At 42.5% G+C, this 21,719-nt stretch overlaps 1 protein-coding gene across 1 annotated transcript in view; it reads right to left on the reverse strand.

Moving 5' to 3' along the window:
* Window positions 1-19,503, reverse strand: part of PPP2R5A (protein phosphatase 2 regulatory subunit B', alpha) — an 87,370-nt gene extending 67,867 nt beyond the window's left edge. Inside the window, exon 1 of the mRNA XM_015427599.1 lies at window positions 19,333-19,503. Within this exon, the coding sequence (XP_015283085.1) occupies window positions 19,333-19,483 (151 nt within the window). The 5' untranslated portion in view covers window positions 19,484-19,503. The remainder of the gene's footprint in view (window positions 1-19,332) is intronic.
* Between the last annotated feature and the right edge of the window lie 2,216 nt (window positions 19,504-21,719).

The raw sequence follows: 21,719 nt of genomic DNA on the forward strand, positions 1-21,719 counted from the left end.
TCCAGATCAGCTGTTTTATTTCCTCTCTCAGCTGATGTTGGCCAATCAAAGAGCGAGTAGAGCAGCCAATCACATAAGCTCTTCTTTCCAGAGAAGATTAACTCATGATCTCCCTGACTCTCTGACACAAGCAGCATTTTTAAAAGCCCGCTTTTCTTTGCAATCTGTCACACCATTCCTTTCACATGTGAAATTCAGGGAATCACCCCCCTTGTATTGTAACACTGAGGTTCAAGGTTAGATAAGCAGCTTCCAACATATTTTATCCTAAACCTCAGCTATCAGGACAATTGCACTACTGTGCTAGGCTGAGGTTCAGGCCTATGGGAGCTAGCCCTAGAGCTGAGTGGTTCTGCAGTGGTACACTTTACAGGGAATTCCCTCTCTATTTACTATAATATGAACTTAACAAGCCCCCTCCCCAAAAAAAGTCTGTAGAGAAAAGAGATGCCATTCCTCTGAGCTGTCCAATTTCTCATTGCCTACCCAAAACAGCAGCCAACTGTGGGACAGGATACAAAAACTTGAAAACAGGGTTGCCACTTATAGCCATACATGCAACAGGAAACTTACTGGTTCAGAGCAGAGAAATCAAACAAACTAGGACATATTAATTCCGTAAACATATATAACATCTCTTTCTGTTTACTACATTTGCTTTGAGAACACATAAAGGAATCAGCTAATCCAATGCCCCATTCTCAGTTACTTCAATTTAAAAAAATCTTAGCATACTTGACTTTAAAACCAGAGGAATTCAAATGGAAACAGAGCAGAAGTACATGTCAGAAACCCAATCTCTTCCATACACACCTTTGTGACCTTTAGACTACAAGAAAAGGCAGACTCTCTTTTTCATCTTGCTTTTTAAAACTGGCCCCATGACTTAAGTCTATAGTTTTGAATGTTATTTTAAGAATTTATCCACCGTTATGCTTCATCTTACTAATTTTGGTATCTAGCCATGTCATTTTTTAAAAAAAATATTTTCAAGTCTAAGTTTAACAGAATACAACACTGAATAAAGCAGTTGGAAAACATGGCTCATTACTACCACCACCTCATGTTCTGTAATTTCCTTTCCCATCCTCCCTTCCTTCTCATCCTTGAATCAACTATCTATCTATAGATAGATATATAGATATAGATAAATATAGATAGATATGTATCGAGATATGTATATATACACTGTGCTTTCTTAAGGACTGCCTAAAGAGTAGTATAAAAATCTAGTGGATGAGTATTTAAGAATCCAGACACCCTTCAGGACTGTCTTTTTACCTGAATGCTACCAGAGTGAGATCCTCTGTACTCTACCTCTCAGTATCAAGGCATGGTACTCCTTACTTTAGGTGCTCCTTCTACTTGCGAGTTAGAAGAGTATCTTGATCTCTCCCAGTGGGACTCAGAGACAGACTAGTCTCCAAACCCTGTCTCAACAGTAGACAAAGCACCCTCAGAAAACACTCTGTATGTAAATGATATCTAAGTGGAACCACCCCCATCTTTGGTTTCTCGTACACTAGTCATCACTGCCACTAGCTTCAATGGGTTCAGTCTCAAAACCCAGTCTAAGCCCATCTGGACAAAGGACAACACCTGTAGCAACAACACCTCCATTGGGCTGAAGCTTTTCCTTCTCCAACAGAAGCCTCCGGGGGCTTTGACAGACATCACTAAGAGGATGGAAAACCAGTATCCTAGGTCAATCTAGGGGCACAGAGATGACCCTTTCCTGCTTGATCATTTCGATTAGAAGAAAAGTAGGTTTTTACGCCCCGCTTTTCTCTACCTTAAGAAGTCTCAAAGCGACTTACAATCTCCTTTCCTTCCTCTCCCCACAACAAGCACCTTGTGAGGTAGGTGGGGCTGAGAGAGTTCTGAGAGTATGACTGGCCCAAGGTCACTCAGCATGCTTCATGTGGAGAAGTGGGGGATCAAACCCAGTTCTCCAGATTAGAGCCTGCTGCTCTTAACCACTACACCACTCTAACTCTCAGGCTTATTACACTGGAAATCAATGGTGGGTCAATGTAGTGTGGAGCTCTCTCCCTGCTGTGTCCTGAGCACACTATCTGCTGAAGCAGCAGTCTCTCTTGCAATCATCTCTGGAGCTCTGAACTTCCTCACTTATCAGATTGAATGTTACTTGTTTCAGGTACCACTCCCCACATGATACACTAAAGCTGAACCTTTCTGCATGCAAGCTGGTTATTCCACAGATATGGTCTGCTATGATTAATGTCATATACCTCTCTGCCAATTCCAGAAGAGTACTGGCGTCCTCTTATAGGGTGCTTGATTTAATGTATGCTTTTGTTGCTATGTTATCTTTCTTTTTTTTTAAGCATTTGCTGTGATAGACTCCAGGATAAAAAGCCTTCAAAATGCCAGCTGGCCAGCCCATAGCTCTAATATTTTACTGGCTCTCTTCCTGTAACCACCATCCTCAAACCTAGGGGAGAGGCCATGTCTCAGTGGCTGAGCATCTAATGGCATGCAGAAGGTCCCAGATTCAAACCCCTGCATTTCCAGTTAAAAGGATCAGCAGGTAGGTGATGTGAAAGATCTCTACTACAAGACCCTGGGGAGCCACTACCAGTCTGAGTAGACAAAATTGACTTTGGTCTGATTCAGTGTAAGTCAATTTCACATGGGAACAGAGCTCATATCATATGAGCCAAGAACTTCTGCAAACGGGCTCTTCAGCCCAGCAAGCTCACATTTCTAGCTACCTGAGCCATGAACTTCTTCCCCTTGTACAGGCTGCATTCTTCTGTCCACCAACACAGACTTCTCGTAACTCTCCCATTAAGAAGTCAATGTATATCTAACTGATAGAGGATGTCTTGCTGGAAATGGAGAAAGGCCCATTGCCAGGGTCTCACATGGCATCTCAGCCATGGAGCAACATCCAGCAAAGAAATCCTGGAATATCAGGTCTGCTGAGGTGGAGTCTGCTGCCTTCTTCAGTTTTTGGACTCCAAAACAGGAAGAGGGAGTCATAGTACTTTTCTCTAGACTGAGAATGAAGCAGTATTTCCTGGGAGTGCAAGATGAGATCTGTATGTTCCTCAGTGCACTTTCCCTTGTTGCAGACCGGATGAACAAGTTGTCAAGGCAGGGATGGGTATGAGTCCCCTTGCTCTAAGGTGTGCTACCACCACACTATATTCTCCATGAACACACTGAGCATTAAAGTCAGCCAAAATTAGTAACAGTTGCTTTCATAAAGAAAAATTCAGGTGGGTAGCCGTGTTTGGTCTGAAGCAGTAGAACAAAGTTTGAGTCCAGTGGCACCTTTAAGACCAACAAAGTTTTATTCAAAGTGTAAGCTTTCAGGCACAAAGCAGACTTCTTCAGACAAATGGAATAAAATCTTCTCAAGGGTTACTTACAGAAAAAAGAGGGAGGGGGCAGTCATAAGGAGGGGCCACTTTGAACCAAGATGCATATGCAGAGCTGAAATTGTATCAGGTGGCTGGTAAGATAATGCATAGCAGCAAATTAGCACATAAATGCAAGAGTTAACAAAAAGATGTGATAGCAGCAAATTAGCATGTAAATGCATGAGTTAACAAAAAGATGTAAGAATGAGGCCAGCAGTACCCCCGAGATAAACCAAGCTCAACCCTGTGTACATGGGAGAACAGAAACTCAGTGTGTGCACACTTCTTCACATACTTCCTCAAATATTACATGCAGGTGGGGAGAGGTTAGTTGCCAGGAAGAGCTGATTAGAGTCAAGATGCATAAGTAACTGACCAATAAATATAGCTAAGATTGGAATAACACATATAATAAGGTATGTAAACAGTGGCAAGTTGGCATACAGATAACAAAGGAGTTAACAACTGATGTGAGAACCAAGTTTGAGTCCAGTGGCCTCTATAAGATTAACAAAGTTTAATTTTGGGTATAAGTAAGAACAGAATGACTTAGTGTGTGTAGTGAGATAAGAAGCCGATATCTCTGTTAAGCCCTGGGGGTTCCATTGTCCTGAGTGTTGTGATCACTTGTAATTTTGCAATTTCCCCTTCCATTCTGTTCCTGAAGTTCCTTTGTAATAAAACAGCTATGTTGAGGTCACCCCTTGAAGGTTGAAGTGTTCTCCTACAGGTTTCTCAATCTTGTTGTTCCTGATGTCCAATGTATTTGAAAAAGTGTGCATGCACATGAAAGCTGATACCTTGAATAAACCTTTGGTGGTCTTAAAGGTGCCACTGGACTCTAAATTTGATCTATCCTTTTTATCTGTACAACATGAATGTACTGGTATGAAGGAGCCATCCACTCCACCTTGATCCCTGTTCTTAAAACCCTTGAGATGGGAAAGTGGAGCCTTGCCTCCTTGTGGGCCCCCATCCTGGTGTTCCTCCTCCAGTTGTTTGGGTTGCTCTGCTTCTGGGGGGGGAAAGCTGTAGAATTTTAGTCCTCTATATAGCAATAGGGGAAAGCTCTTCTAGACAGAACAGATATTTAGTTTGCTAACCTTGCTGAGAGGATCATGCTGCACCAACTCCCACTCTTCTCTGTCAGATTAATTTTCCGAGGCACCTGAATCTATTAATGAATCTCCTCTTATAATCTGAATGAAGGAGAAATGGATTGTCTACCCTGGGTGTGCAATACAGGCCAGGAAGAGATTTTGCAGGGCTGGGGTTCTCATGCAAGAGGGCAGTTTGCCACTTCAGCTGGACATGGGAGGGGGACATCTACTCATATCACTATATATTTTCCTGGAGGCTTGTATGGGCTTTTTGGCTCTCTGTTTGCAAATTCCTTCAATCCTAAAATGAAAGGGAGAACACTAATGGATATAGAATCCCCCCCCCAACTGAGCCATGTTGCCAGCAGCCATGGCTTCTCACTCATTCATCACTCCAGATACTCAGACCTGTGGAGCCAAGGCCTGAGTTGGACCTGTAAGCCTACCCCACTGCACTGGGGTGGGTGCTTTGGCGCCAAGCTGTACTTTGCCCTCTGTCATCTGAGAGGCACTTCTCGGCCTATGGCTCCGCCTTGGAGCTATGTTGTGGCAGGTAGATAAGGCATGAGATTTTGCAGACCAGAGGCAGAAAAAAGGGGTTAGAAAGCAACCAGTGACACACAGGGAAAAAAGATCTTAATTGTTTTTACAAAGGGGGAAAAAAGGATGAAAAAGCACACAGAAGGAAAGATCCTGCAACCCAGTCGCTCAGTGAGAAAGGCTAGTCCCATGGAGCTTCCAAGATCCATGAACTCTCTTTAGGAGGCAGGATTCAGAAAAGTATTAAATAGGATGGGCACTCCCCTCCCCACTGAGGGTGGAAAGAGAAACTCATTGTTGCCTCCTAGGATGATATACCCAGGCCTGAATCTATTTTCATTTGAGATAAGGAAGACATCCTATCAGTTCCAAACCCTTTCCAAAATTGCTGATGTACGAGTATAGAGAACTACTCTAATGACATTTTTATAGCCCTTGAATTCATTTAATTTTGTGTGGAAAAATGGCATGATATAAATTATAAATAGGGCTCTAGACCACATAAAGACAATTGGTCTAGAGCAACAGTTTATTTCCATCTGTTTGAAGAACTAAGTCTAAATTTACTCAACATAGCTACAATCTAACTCAACATGAAACCAATAAACATGGAAAAAGAAATTCAATACTAAGCTGGCACTGAACAAGCAGAAGATTTAAATAGAAAAGTTCTTCATGTGAAGACTGTCAATGGATTCTATACTTAGCAATTACTGTTCATGAAATCTTACTCTAAAAAAGCATTCTAAGGATAAGAGGTCACTTCTTAGAGAACTTAAGTTCAAGTATAGTTGTTTTAAAGACATGGAAACTTTGCACTGCTATGTGAAAACATTTAATAATAACAGTTTTTAAAAGCCTACAGACTAAAAACTCATTACAAAGCTTCTCTTCGTTCTCATTTCTAGAAAATAAATTTTTAAAGCTGGATTCCTAAATAATCTTTAGAGGAAAAAGTCCATACCAAACAATTAGCATGCAACAGAAAGTACATTTACAACTAAAATTTAGGTATCTGCATTCAAAAAGCAAATAACCAAAATCTGATCGACATTTAACTAAGCCAAGATTTGATTTTTGGATTCAAATAATGTCACATCAGGCTATTTTTCTTGGTAGTGCCACAATGTCTGCAGCTGCATTCTTTTTTTCAGTTTCCATTTCCCTGCACCATCTTTAAATTTCCATTCCTCTTGGGCAGACAAGTTAGTGGAAAGACAGTCACAAAGAGGGAGAGAGACTCAGCCGGAACCTGCCTCCTAGGTATACTGTCCAACCAGATTCAGAGTTTTCTGCTATAGTACTAAGACTTCAGCATTAGCCTAACCGCAGACAAGGACAAATGCTTTTGTTTGCATGCACTGGGAAAAGGTGGTAGATACAGAAGTTTCTAATAACAGCAAAATCTGGCACTTCTGAACAGAGGTAAGCGCTTTTGTATAGTCTATAAGGCAGAAGAGCTTAAAAATGTAAATTTTCCAGAAATTTTGAAGCCAGAGGAAAAAATGTTTTGGAGGTTTTTGTTTCCCGGGGGGGGGACATAAATTTGGAGGAAAATTTAAATACATGCACTACTTCCTGTCCTAGCAAAACTAAACTAATTTTATTGCTTTAACAATAGAAAGTGCATCATGTATAACTTATTCAGCATATAAAATTGTAATATTTGAAATATTTATCTAACTTAAATACCATAGTTTTCTACAAGCAAAATTGCAAAAACACTCAATACTTAAGAAAAAAATGCAAGCTGATGCACCCTAAGCCCATATATCTTAATTTTTGCTATCTGAAAAGTAGAAAAAAATAGGAGCTTTCTGTTACAAAAATACAAGCTTTCTGTTAGATAACTTAAAATATATTATTTGGTCAGAAAAAGGGGTCACACAAACGGTCAATAATATTTGCATAGCTAGATGTACCTGACGACGCATCTGTTCACACAAACGCTTATAACAAGAATAAAACTTTGTTGGTCTTGAAGGTACCACTGGACTCAAACTTTGTTCTGACATAAATGAAACTATAGCTAGATGTAGTTCCAGCTAGATGCTGTTTTCTTCCTTCTGTTGCTACTAGTTAGAGCTCAGTTCTCAATGAAACTTTCAGAGTTTGCCTCTGGTGATCTGGGGAAGTTTCTGCCCCACCTCCTTCTGATTTTTTTGCCTTCTTGCAAGGTAGGACACAAAGTGCTATTTGATACCCAGTCTCTGGGTATGTGTGTCATAGTGGTTTGAGGGAGAGGTTAAAAGGTAACTGTAAGGGACGAGTCAGGTCAAAAGGGCCACAGAAGCGACAAAAGCCCTGCATGTTGCCCTCATGAAAATCAGGTATCTTGTATTTAAGAGATGTATACTTCTACAGCACTCTTCACCTTGTCTTTAAAATGATTACCAGATTATTACAATATATTGTTCAAGTCCCATTTAACTATCAGCCACCATAAGATATTAAAGACACAGCAAGTAGCTTTCTGAATTCTTCCAGCTACAAGAGGAGTCAAGAGGGTGAAGTGCGCTTGTTTATCAGAAACCCATTCTACCAGAAGATAGAAAAGAGTAAGAGTCCAATAGCACTTCAAAGACTAACAAAATTTATGGTAGGGTATGAGCTTTCATGAGTCACTGCTCATTTAGGGTGCTATTTTAATTATTTTTCTTACATGTTATTGTTGTCACGATTTTTGCATGACCTTGTAACCCGCCTTGAGCCTGTTTGCAGGGAGGGCAGGATAGAAATTGAATTAAATAAATAAATAATATCGGACTCTTACTCTTTTCTACAGCTTTTGTTGTTGTTGTTGTTCAGTCGCACTGTCAAGTCCGACTCTTCGCGACCCCATGGACCACACCACGCCAGCCCCTCCTGTCTTTCGCCATCCGCTGGAGTTTGCTCAATTTCATGTATGTTGCATCAGTAACACTGTCTAACCATCTCATCCTTTGCCATCCCCTTCTCCTTGTTACATTCAATCTTTCCCAGCATCAGGGACTTCTCCAGTGAGTGCTCCCTTCTCAGTTGGAGGCCAAAGTATTTGAGCTTCAGTATCTGGCCTTCCAGGGAACAGCCAGGTTTTTAAAATATATATTTATTGAGTTTTATGAATGGTAAACACACACCACACTGATACAAAAACATGAACACAAAAACCAAACAAACGTATAGATAGACTACCGTTATTTTCTACTTACAGCAACACAACTTGCTTCTTGAAAATAGAATTAAATCATTTTCCAGCTAAACACGTATTCCTACAACACCTTTTAAGGTTTAGCTACACACTTATTTTCAAATTAATTTTATCATTTCACAACAGACATTGTTTTTACGCAGTTCTCACCACTATTCATACGATAACTATACATATTTATCCCTTTTCATTACTCTTCATTGTCACAATCCATAAGTTTCCTGCATCTTTATTTTCCCATTCATTTATCAATTTTTCCTTATAACCAAGATTCTATACTCACTTTTCCCAAATTAAGTTACCTCTACCTAAATAAACATTTCCAACCCCTTCTTAATTTTCATTATACTTCCATAACAACTACCGTATTTTTCGGACCATAAGACGCACCTGACCATAAGACGCACCTAGTTTTTAGAGGAGGAAAACAGGGAAAAAAATATTCTGAACCCTGGGGCCTACAAGGAAAAAAATCAGAGTCTCCCATCAAAGCTTCCAAATGTTTCAAGGGCTGTGTTAGAGAGAAGCCCAGACCCCCCCAGCACTGTGCTTCAGAACAGACCAGCTGCTTCCTATGATCATAAAATAAATAAATAAATATCACTTTTTAAATCTACACTTCCAATTCAAATTCTTTCTATCCATCTTTATCCCGGTTTTCAAAACTTTTAAAGCTATATTATTACTCTTCCTCTGTTCCCTCTGCAGGCGCCAGTTTAGTTACACAGTTGATTTAAATTTAAATAACTCAATTTTTAATAACCATCTAAGGTATCATGTACCAATTTTCTTTTACCCCGCAACAAAAAGAACAACATTCATACGAATATTTCCCCCATTCCTTCTCTGGCCGCTAATTGACTCCATTTTGGGCACAAAAATTCGGGGTAAATTTTATAAAGGGCGTCTCTTCTGTTAGGTTTGAAAACAAGCGTACTCACAAACTCACAATATTGTATAGGTTCAAAAAGGGTTATTCTTCGTCTGCGTTGCTGTAAATATTGTACTCCAAACATCGTTTAAAACAGAAGGCTGCGGCTAGTTGCAGACATGGAATCCATGCTGCACTCCCCCCGACGCTCCTGCTTCAGGGCAGTAACGATTCCCCCGCATTGCCAAGTGCAGGAGGGGTTGAAACAAAGCCCCCTGCACTGGACCTCTCTCTGGGAGGTCCAGTGGAGCCCAACCCTCATTGGGGGGCTCCAAAAGAGACAAAGGGGGATCGGGCGGCTCGGAGGAACCCGAAAGCCACCCGTCGCCACACCATACTGGAACCGGAACCCAAAGCCCACTGATTTCAATGGACCCAGAAGGTGTCCCTCTGCAGAAGAGAGCACTGCACCCATCTTCATCTTATCTTGCTGAAGACTCCATTTCATCTGTTGTATTCCTTTATTTTAGGACAGCTAGTCCTCCAGTAATTTCTTCTAAATATATATTACATATGTTCTTTGAGTTAAAAATCTTTTACTGGAGTCCTAACACAGCATAGTTTGTTCCTGAAGCAAACAGCCCTAATTCAAGTATCTTCCTGGCAGCAAGGAGAGGTGGGGGAAAAAGCTTAAAGGGCTGGATAACATCGAGAACAGCCAGGGTTGATTTCCTTTAGAATTGACTGATTTGATCTTCTTGCAGTCCAAGGGACTAACACGGCTAACCATCCTGATTTATCTTAGGATGCATTAACAGAAGCATTGTGTCCAGATCACGGGAGGTGGTAGTTCCGCTCTATTCTGCTATGGTCAGGCCTCACCTGAAGTACTGTGTCCAGTTTTGGGCACCACATTTTAGGAAGGATGTTGACAAGCTCGAGTGTGTCCAGACGAGGGCAACCAGGATGGTGATGAGAGGGTTGGAATCCAAGTCTTATGAGGAAAGGCTGAAAGAGTTGGATATGTTTAGCCTGGGAAAGAGAAGGCTTAGAGGGAACAAGATAGCAGTCTTCAATTATTTGAAGGGCTGTCATGTAGAAGATGGAGCAGATCTATTCTCTCTTGCTCCGGATTGCAAAACTAGATCTAATGGGTGGAAATTACAAGGGAGTCGTTATCGGTTAAATATCAGGAGAAACTTCCTAACTGTAAGAGTGGTTGAGCTGTGGAATAGACTGCCTCGGGAGGTGGTGAATGCTCCTTCACTGGACGTTTTCAAGCGGAGACTGGACGACCATCTTTCGAGTATGTTGTAGGGCTATCTTTCGGCTATGTTCCTGCAGAGTGCAGGGGGTTGGACTATATGACCTACAAGGTCCCTTCCAACTCTAACATTCTATGATCTACCAGAAGGTATTATAAGAAAGTATCCTTGCATTCTTCCACTTTTTGTGAAAATACCACTGATATGACAATGACATCCAATTCTCCATTTCTCTAGCCACTATTCAAAGTGCTGATTCTTATCTTTAAAGTCCTAAGTGGCTTGCCATCCTCCCATCCATCTGGCACTCCAGTTAAGATATGTCTCACAAGCCCTGCCTTCCATGACCCTGCCTTCAGAGGTGAGGCAGATGGCAGCTAGAGGGCAGGGCTTTTCCAATGGTGGCATCTCGCTTACAGATGGCCCTTCCCCCTTGAGACTGACCTGGCACCTCTGTTGCTTTTTTTAGAAGCCAGGCCAAAACATTCCTGTTCATCCAGGCTTTTAATTAAGGAGCTGATCTTTTAACATCATTTTATAACACACTTTTAGTCTGAAAACTTATCTTAAACTGCTTAGTTACCTATATTTTTATGCTCTAGCTTGGTTTTTTAATTTCAGGTTTTAATTAGTAAATTTTAATATTCTGTTATTACATTTTATTTTTAAATCACCTCCGAAAGGTTCCCTGGAGAAGTGGAATAAACGTTTTCTAACTAAATATCTAAATTGCCATACCTAGTGGTTCCGTAGAGGTCCTGAATTAGTACCTTACTGCTATGGTTAAGTGACTAACAGCGAATAAGTTGAAACCGAATCTTTAAGAATGGAGATAATGCTGGTTGGGAAGGCTGAAGTCCAGAAGGATGCTGGGTTTCCTTCTCTTGATGAAGTCCAGCTGACCCTTGCTAACTCAGTTAAGAACACTAGAGTTATACAGGATCCAGTATTAATGCTCGAGAAACAAGTTAATGCAGTGCAAAAACTGCATACTTCCAGTTTCATTTCACCCATAAAATGGGCCCCTACCTTGCCTCAGCTGATCTGGCCTTCTGAAGGTGCCACTCTGCAAATAGGTTACAGCAGCAACTGTTCACATGCCTGCCAGGTAGTGGTTCCCACCCTGAAGGGCATGTTTATAAAGGAATTAGAATAGTTGTACAATGGAACAGTTCAGAAGACCACTTTAATGAGTGAATAGGGTTGTAGCCTATTCCATCACTGACTGTATGGTATCACCTTGTGTTTACTGCATTGTTTTCTGTCTTTGTAACCTGCTTTCTGCATTATGGTTATGCCATGCCTTAGAGAGGTTTCTTTTTTGTCTGTTTACAAGGATTGTTTTCCAGTTCTGTAATCCTAGTCCTACTGCATTGTTTACTGGATGTTCTATGGCAGTGGTGGCGAACCTATGGCACGGGTGCCAAAGGTGGCACTCAGAGCCCTCTCTGTGGACACGCATGCCATCACCCAGCCAGGTCCAGACCATCATTAAAGTGTCGAATTCTCTGCCAAATAATTTTAAGTAAATGAAAGCATTTGGGATTGCTTTCCTTACCTTGTTTGGATCATCTTAAGTTATGTATGAGTTGTTTTTTCTAAACTAAAACCTCAGTATTCAGGTTAAATTGCCGTGTTGGCCCTTGGCGATAAAGTGGGTTTTGGGTCGCAGTTTGGGCACTCGGTCTCTAAAAGGTTCGCCATCACTGTTCTATGGGGTCTGACTGAATTTTTACAAATATATATTTTAATCCACCTTGAGACTCAGCAAGAAAGGCAGGCTATAAATGAAGTGCATAAAATAAAAATGAAAAACACTGTACAGTTAAATACATTTACTATGCTACAATTTTATGCTAGTAAAGGTATTTGGATTGGATACTATGCTACAAAACAGCATAAAAACACACACAAAAGAGCAAGCTTTGCTCACTCTTAGGTATTCAAAGGATAATGGACTCTTAGGTATTCAAATCATAATGGAAGCAGTAAAAGGTGAACTTTCCTGTAAGTGGTGGAAGGCTAGTCCAAGTGAGGTAAATAAAGGGGAGCATGGGCTTTGGCAAATAAAATGCAAGTCGGTGATCAGAAAGGAAAAAAGGGTCTATGAGAAATATATTACAAAAAACATAAAGACCAACAATAAAAAAAAAATCAAATGCACTAGAAGCAGAAAACCAGCCAGGGAGGCAGTGGGGCCCTTGGATGACCAAGGGGTAAAAGGAGTACTGAAGGATGATAGGGGAATGGCTGAGAAGCTGAATGCATTTTTTACCTCTGTCTTCACTGTGGAAGATGGGAGGTGCTTGCTCACTCCCGAACCACTGATTTCAGGAGGGGTATCAAAAGACCTGAGTCGGACTGAGATGATGAGAGAGGAGGTCCTACAACTGATGGACAAATTAAAAACTGACAAATCACCAGACTCAGATGGCATATATCTGAAAGAACTCAAATGTGAACTCATGTATCTCCTGACAAAAATATGCTATCACTAAAATCTGCCTCCATTCCCAATGACTGGAAAGTAGCTAATGTAACCCTCATCTTTTAAAAAAGTTCCAGAGGAGATCTGGGAAATTACAGGCCAGTCAGTCTAACATCAATACCAGGGTATCCTGGGGGAATCCATTATTAAGGATAGAATTAGTAGGAACACTGATAAGCAAAAGCTACTGAGGAAGCTTGTTCATTAATGATTTGGAATTGGGAGTAAGCAGTGAAATGGGTGAGTCTGCAGATGACACTAAGTTGTTCAGGGCAGTGAGAACCAAGGAGGACTGTGAGGAGCTCCAGAGGAATCTGTCAAGGCTGGGTGAGTGGCAAATGAGGTTCAACGTGGGCAAGAACAAAGTAATGCACAATGGAGCCAAAAATCCTAATTGGTGGTAACTGACCAGGAGAGACACCTTGGAGTCATGGTAGACAACACACTGAAGATGCTGACTCGCTGTGCAACTGCACAAAAGAGCAAGCTTTGCTCACTCTTATGTATTCAAATGATAATGCCCCTGTATAAATTGATGGTGTGGCCTCATTTAGAACACTGTACACTGTTCTGGTTACTGCACCTGATGGTGTGGCCTCATTTAGAACACTGTGCACTGTTCTGGTTACTGCACCTCAAAAAAAGATATAGTAGTAGAAAAGGTGCAGAAAAGGGCAACTGAAATCATTAAGGGGATGGAACATCTTCCCTTATGAAGAAAGGTTCAAGAGGTTAGGTGCCCTTGGATTAAAGAAACAATGAGTAAAGGTGACATGACAGAGGTTTACAAAATTATGCATGGGATAGAGTAGGCAGAGAAAGAAGCACTTTTCTCCATTTCTCACAATACAAGAACTTGTGGGCACTCAATGAAATTAATGAGCAGCAGGTTTAGAACAGATGAAAGGAAGTACTTCTTCACCCAAAGAGTAATTAACACGTGGAATTCACTGCCACCAGAAGTGATGGCTACTACAAACTTTGAGAGCTGGATAAACATATGGAGCAGAAGTCCATAAGTAGCCACAGGGTACAGATGGAACACTATGCCTGGGGCAAATTCAGGCGGGTAGCTGAGCTGGTCTGAAGAAGCAGAACAAAATTTGAGTCCAGTGGCACCTTTAAGACCAACAAAGTTTTATGTCTGGGGCAGCAATACTCTGTATTCTTGGTTCTTGGGGCCACAGTGGGAGTTTTGGCCCTGCTGGTGGACCGCCTGATGGCACCTGGGGTTTTGGCCACTGTGTAACACAGAGCGTTGGACTGGATGGGCCACTGACCTGATCTGACATGGCTTCTTTTATGTTCTTATGTACTCGTGGCTCTACATCTAGGAGCCAAGTAGTATAGCATCTTCTCTCTATTTGCATGTATCAGCCATTTGGAACTATACCAACAACATGATTCTATAACACTGAGGCAACTTCCATGTGAATCTGAAAGATGTCACAGTCACACTGTGTAAAGGGTTCATGAAGGACAACAATACAAGATTAGATTATTCCATAATGTGCAAAATTGATACATGATTTCTTCAGAGAAACGTATTGAATTTTTAACAGTGGTCTGATACATAGCCATAGAATCATAGAGTTGGAATGGGCCATAAAGGTCATCTAGCCCAACCCCCTGCATGCAGGATTAGCCTAAAGCATCCCTGACAAATGTTCGTCCAGGTGCTGCTTGAAGACTGTGAAGTTCCTACCACCTTAATATCAAGGGATGAGTGGCAACTCTATTGTTTCACGAAAATGAAAACTATGTTGTACCATGCTTCTTTTGGACCATGAATTTCAATCTTTAGCATCTGCTATTTAAGAAAACAATCAGGTTGTAGGAGATGCAAAAGACCTCTACCTAAGACCCTGGAGAGCTGCTGCTGGTCAGAATAGACAATACTGACCTTGATGGACTAATAGTCTAATTCACTACATGTCCCTCCCTTTCCCTGGCCAACCCCCCCAACCAGTGGCCTGGATTTAATTTGACATCAGGTTACCACTGCTATACATAAACAAATCTGACTGACATCTAAACAAATTGTTTTACACAGTACTTTATGATTTTATGATTGTGATTTTATTATGTTTTAATTCGTTATTAAATGACTGTTTAACGATGTTGCTGTAAACCGCCCTGAGCCCACTCGCTGGGAGGGCGGTATAGAAATCAAATAAAGTATAAAAACCTAACTAAAAGTTGGTCAGCTATTATAGTTCTAGCATTATACAAGTATCACACTGCAATAAAAACTCATCCACATGGAAAGGAGATCCATCACAACAGAAAGTCCAGAAAACTCTTCTATTTCAACCACGTAGCCTCACCTACCAACACAATTATCAGCTTAAGACACATATGGTATGGAGAGAGGATTATATACTTCTCTTCCCAGCTGTCAGATCCTTGATTCCAAAAAGCACACCAATATTCTCAGTATTCAACATGACTTCATTAGGCTTGTACATATCCAACAAGAAACTGAACTGCCACTGCCACTAGAAAGTCTGTATTAATTACAAGTTGCAAACCAAAGAATACTTGGAATGTTACCAGCCCTATTTCACTTAAGCCTGTCGCATGTACACACTAAGTGGTTATTTCCCCCAATTTTGCCATTCCCTATTCCCTACATCCTATATTGCAGGACTTATCATGCAACCAAAACTCACAACACCCCACTCCAGCAGCTGAATGCAGCCAGCCCATCAGAGATTTCGTAAACTTCCTCATTTTGCTGTTTGCCTGAAACTGCAAAAACGTGGAAGGTCGCCAAGCATCTGGCAGGCTATATAATACATGGTGGATGGGTCATTTTCATCTTAGTGGGTCAAAAACTGCAGGCTTGTTATACGGCAAGCACTTTAAATAAATTAGTATTTAACATGCTCATTATAACAAGATGTACAGATTGCAGGACAGAAAAGTTAGGAGTACGTTCTACTGCATATATGGATTTCTCATGCATATGTGGGTCGTGGATTGTTCTCTGCAAGGAGAGCAGGATCATGCTACACCCAACTCACTTATCATGTTATCCATCTCATCATTCACCATTTATTCAGTGTGATTTATGTTGCTCAAACAGAATGGAAGCTAAGTCATTCGTGCGGTGTGCAAGCTTGTAGTTCAATGCACTGTAACTATGCATTTTCAGAAAATGCCACAACATTATGCAATAAGGCCTATTACAATTAATTGCACTACCATTAGCTGTAATACTTTACAAAGATCACAGATCAAAAAACAACAATACGAAACACCATACTGATACTACAAGGCCCAAAATATTCCTCAAAACATATCTAGCATGTGCAGGAGTAAACAACTTTTACTTTAGGTTAATCTCCAGCCATTATTTGTACTCACCATCAACCTCTCGCGTTTTCCTGAGGCATATAACTTTGGAGGAGGGGGAGAGAACTGGTGGTTGGCTCTCTCATCTGCAGAAGACACAAAAGTGCCTGACTGCTTCTGCAGAAGTCCAGTGAGAAAGAAGAATCCAATCGTTCTCTTGAGCTCACACAGAAAAAGCAAGTATATTTTCTTTGCCTTCACATTGGACATTTTTGCAGAATACCACCTCCTGCTCAGTACAGGTATAAGAAAACCTTTGTCGTAGATATGCAGGTTAGAGGCAGTTAACAGAAGGAGAGTAGCATCTGCAGAGTGCACATGGAATGCACTGTAATTTTCCAAAATGAAAGACTATAAATTCTTATATGTTCATATTCAAAATATGGTTTACCACATCACAAGCAATGTTAGCAGATACGGACATATCTACAGAATGTGGATCCAGTTTACAGCAAACTAGGATGCTACTGGAGATCTGTGGATTACCAACCTGGCCCTGACTGTGGCCCTGACCCGGATAGCCCAGGCTAAACCAATCTCTTCACATCTTGGGAGCTAAGTATGGTAGACCCTGGTTAGTCTTCGAATAGCAGACCACCAAGGACGCCTGGAGTCACTATGCAGAGGCAGGCGATGGCAAACCATCTCTGAACACCTCTTGCCTTAAAAGCCCTACGCGGTCATCATAAGACAGCTGCAACATGACAGCATTTTCCAACGCCAACTACAGACGTTATGAGAAGGTCCCACTGAAATTAAACCTAAATATGTTTAAAGTGAGTTTTTAGGCACTGCCTGTTCCTTCACCTCCACTTGAGTGCAGACTGCAGGCTTGGAACAGGGATCTGCCTTTTTGTTTGCTTTATTTACTTACTTACTCTGTTTACATCCTGCCTTTCTCCCCAATGGGGACCCAAAGCAGCTTACATGATTCTCTCCTCCATTTTATCCTCACAACAACCCTGTGAGGTAAGTTAGGCTAAGAGTATGTGACCATCCCAAGATCACCCAGCAAGCTTCCATGGCAGTGGGGATTCAAGCCTGGAGTTTCCCAAAGCCTAGTCCAACAATACTATGTACGTTAAAGAAAATGTACACAGAATTAGATAACATAATTACTAGTACCACAAATTAGAGATCTCTGCAAACAAGCAGGGCATTTACTAACCAATAACTATTAGTTTATTACTATCATACTTCAGAACTGCTGCATAGCAATGTCAGTATTACTATCCTAACCCGGATAGCTCAAGATAGCCTGACCTCATCAGATCTCAGATGCTAAGCAGGATCAAGACCTAGTTGGTATTTGGATGGGAGACCACCAAGGAAGTCCAGGGTTGTTACGCAGAGGCAGGCAATAGCAAATCATCTCTTGCCTTGAAAACCCTACAGGGTTGCCTTAAGTCAAGTGTAACTTGATGGCACTCTCCATCCATTACCAGTGTTCATTTTCTGAGGAGACCAAATTGTATACCAACTCTGGTGATTACTGTGGATTTACTGGTTCTGCTAGACATACTCCCCTCTAGTCTTAACTAACTCCTCCCCTTTTCAGAAGAAGGAAAAGAGATAAACTCAAAATCCAGAAATCTGTCTCAAAAGTGCATGGCAGCTCATAACCTCACACCTTTAAAAATACTAGCTTATATATTTTATTCTTTTACTAGGAATCTACTTTCAGAATTATTAGTATTGCAATAAAAGTTTCAGAGTTGACAAAATTTAAACTGATGTGCTGTTGAAACTGAGCTTTCTACATTGGCATAATTTTTAACACAAACTTGCGATCTGGCCATCTCTCCCAGACTGTGGAATGCAATCCTATGAATCTGTGAATGTCAACATAAATTATGTATGGGGGCCATCTATAATTAAGGGATGCTTCATTCACAGAGGCAAATTTCTACACAAAAGGAACTTGTGCACATCATAAAATGTGATAGTCCTACTAGCATACAGATAGCTAGCCTATGCATGTGTACTGAAAAGTTGTGTGGGAGGAAGACTTCACCAATACAATGTATCCACAATTATTATTGTTATCTATTAAAGCAAACACATAAAAATCATGCAATTTCCCAGTTGTTTGCATGTAAAGACTTGGTAATATGTGAAGCAGCTTCAAACAGCTAGATATCAAAAACTGAGCACATACTTCAACATTTACAAATAAACTTCAAGATTAAATGAATGCATAGCAATAAAAACTTTATAATCATAAGGTCTTTTTAAAAAGAAAGAATGTAGCATTGATATAAAACACCTTCAGATTAAGGATTATAGTCAAAGCACACTTTGCTAATCTGCATTTCACATTTTTCTTTGACTACTACCACAGCCAATATTTCCTCATTAAAACATAAAATGAAAACTACATATTTAGGTCTATATTTGTATGAAAGCTTAGTCTGCTATGCAATATCACAAAGTCACATATTTCTGCACTGGTTTCATCCCGAGGCCAGAACAAGGGATAAAGAATGTCACAGGAGTAAATGGTTGATAGTTTAAATAAACAATGCTATGAACTTTTGACAGTCTGTTGACCTGTGTGAGCACTCCTACTCCAAAACAAACTTAAACACCAGCATTTCAGCTTCTAAAGGAAACAAATTGATAATGAATAAAATCAACACTACAAAAGCAAGACGGCAAGCACAAGACTTTTTGAAAATAATGGGGGCAAAGTCAGGTTATATGTAAAGCGTATATTCTGAATAAGTTCCTTTTGTAGGTTTATGCCACATCCGAATAGGCTTTAATCCCAAAGGCTCAGACAACAGGCCATAATGACAAAAAATGCAAGATCCTCAAAATGCAAGAAAGCGGTTAATCCCTCTTTAAATGAGACGCCTAACAACTCGTACAGTATCAGACCCGGGGAAAGGGGGCGGGAATAGTAGCAAGGAATAAGGCTAGAGGGCAGGAGCTTCCGGACAAGAAACAATCTGGTTTCGATGTGTATACGAAAAGAGACAGCTAGAAGAGAGCTGGGAAAGGAAAGAAGGCGCGCGCGTCGGAAGGGCACTCGGCGTTTGTTTTGCTTTTTTCCCCAGCGGCACCTGTAGCCCGAGGGCAGATGAGCTGTCCGTCGCTCCCTATGGCTAGTTCCTCCAAACAAATAATTACCTTTAAGCTGGGGCAGCGGGGCGAGCTCTACTGGGCTGCTCTGCGTCCGGAACTGCGAGGAGCCCTGCGATCGCTTCTGCTTCTGAGCCTTGCGCACCGATCTCCGCGTGAAGCCATCCACTTTCTCCGCGGCGGAGATCGCCGCCGACATGGCTGCGCGTGGAGAAGACACAAGGGGGGGGCGCCGACTCTCCCTTCGTAACACATCCAGTAAGGCAGCGGGGGGGGCGGGGGGGGGGGGGGGAGCCAAAAAATAAACCCCCCCCCGCCGAGGAGGACGGGAAGAGGAAGACTCTCGATCCAGCAGCCCCGACAAGGGCGGAGTTTCCCAAGAACGAAGAGGCTCTTCTTGACCCCAAAAGGGTATCAAAGCAAGGAGAACGAACACCTTGGAGAAGGGGGAGAGCTGCTTAATTACAATCCCCACGAAAGAAGTCGCTTCCAAACTAGGCGAAGGCGGAAAAACCTCAATGGCTTCCAATGGGGGGGGGGGTGAGCAGGGTGGAGGGATGTGGGGGTCGGACCGAGGTGTCTGTGTGTGTGTGTGGGGGGGTTGGATTCCAAAGGGGAAAAGAAAAGAAAAACAAAACCGTTCTTAATCCAGGACTGAGGCCCCGCCGTAATCTCCCGCGCTCGTCTCAATCGGAAGGAGCCACCATTAAAAGACGAAGAAGAAAAAAAGGAGGGGGGGGGCCTTTACTCCACAACCACCACCGTGCCTTCGCCGCCCGCCTACGAGCAGCAAACTTTGTCGGCAGCGTCCGGGCTCCTGAGGTGAAAGAGGCGCTGTTATTCCTCTCAGCCAGGCTCGCTGTGGTTGCCTGGGCCGCCCCGCCAAGAACTCGCTGTCATGAGCTGGAGCTTAGCGGAGACCCGAGCGGGGAAGGGAGGGAAGGAAGGCGGGCGGGCGAGCGAGCGGCCGGACTGCAGCCTCCTCAGCCACCACCGGGAGCCCCCCGGGCTTCTTCCGCTAACATCTCGTCACTCGCTCCCCCCGTGTGCCCCCCCCCCCTACCCCTCCCCTTCTCACTCCTTCGGGCTCCACTTCTTCCAGGACGCGGCTTCCTCTTCCGCGGAGCCCGTCCGCGGAGCCCAACGTAACAACCAAGGGGCGAATCTTCTGCTCCAGAACAGGCGCACAACTTGCTCGAAGCGAACGAGCCACAAGGGCGACGGAGTTCCAGAAGGGGGCGGGGCAGAGCGAGAGCAAGGAGGGAAGGAACGGAAGACGGTTGCGGCAGCCATTGGAGGAGCCCGGTGTAAGGATAATTGGCAGAAGCAAAATTAACCAATCGGAGAGCAGAAGCCTCACAAATTACTTCAGGGGCGGGGACCTGGAACCGATCGACCTTAGGAAACCGCGAGAGTGACGCCAGATTGGTCCAATGCGGGAAGCTAATGGGAGGAGCGTCGGGCGAAGGTGATGAAAGAAGATTGGGAGGCGAGCACCAGGGCGGGATGAGCGGATAGCCAATGGGGGACAGGGAAATGGTTGAAGACAAGCCGTGAGTGCCTGTGCGCGCGAGCGTGGAGTTTGTTTTCATATTCTGGTTGGCCGTGGACTTAGTCCTGTGGGGACGCAGAGAGAAGAGCCCTCCCCCGCCGTCTGTGGTACCGATAGGGTTGCCTGCGTTTTTTGCAAAGAAGACCAGTTACTTTTGTTTAACCTGACTGGTAAGTGATGTTCGCCTCGCTCTGGTGGGCCGAATTCTGTGCTTGGTTGCTTGTAAGTACTGAATGACTAACAACAAACAAACAAACGTGGTAATATGTTTCATGGCACTTGCTGTCCCGTCGAAGCCCGGTTACTAATCGGCTGCGATTCCATTCCCTCTGATCTGGCTCCGTGATGCTCAGTGAGGCTGAAGGCACTCTCAGACTCTTAAAAAACCTGCTGGCTAGGAATGGTTTTCTTTAGATTTTCCACTTCTCTGCACGATTGCAACACCCTTAACCACCAATCGAGACCCAGTTACCACTTTTGTCTTCCCAGCCTGGCCTTCCTCCTGGCAGGTGGGGATAGGTTTTGCCTATTGAAGATCAGCCTGTCATGAAGCCATGTTAGGGGAAGCAGTGACTAGTGATTATGTGTATGCCACAATGTGAAAGTATTCCTGTAATCATTTTCCACCAATAAAAGCTCCTACTTGAAATAGTAAATATATGTTCACTCTACCAAGTGTTTTTAGAAAGTGTGTAGATCTAGGTGGGTTTTTTGACCTATAGGGCTTCTGATTGGCTACTGGAGATCTGGTTGGCTATGTAGATTTGGAAAAAGTTGCTTTGGCAGCAGCTGCCACTACAACACAAGGATCTTCACAGGGCGACTGAAGGTAAGCTGTGTGTATACAGGAGAATATTTTAAAACAAACTTTTCATTCTAAAAG

This window comes from Gekko japonicus, unplaced genomic scaffold (genome assembly GCF_001447785.1).
Source record: "Gekko japonicus isolate JY-2015 unplaced genomic scaffold, Gekko_japonicus_V1.1 scaffold45, whole genome shotgun sequence".
Classification (NCBI taxonomy): Eukaryota; Metazoa; Chordata; class Lepidosauria; order Squamata; family Gekkonidae; genus Gekko; species Gekko japonicus.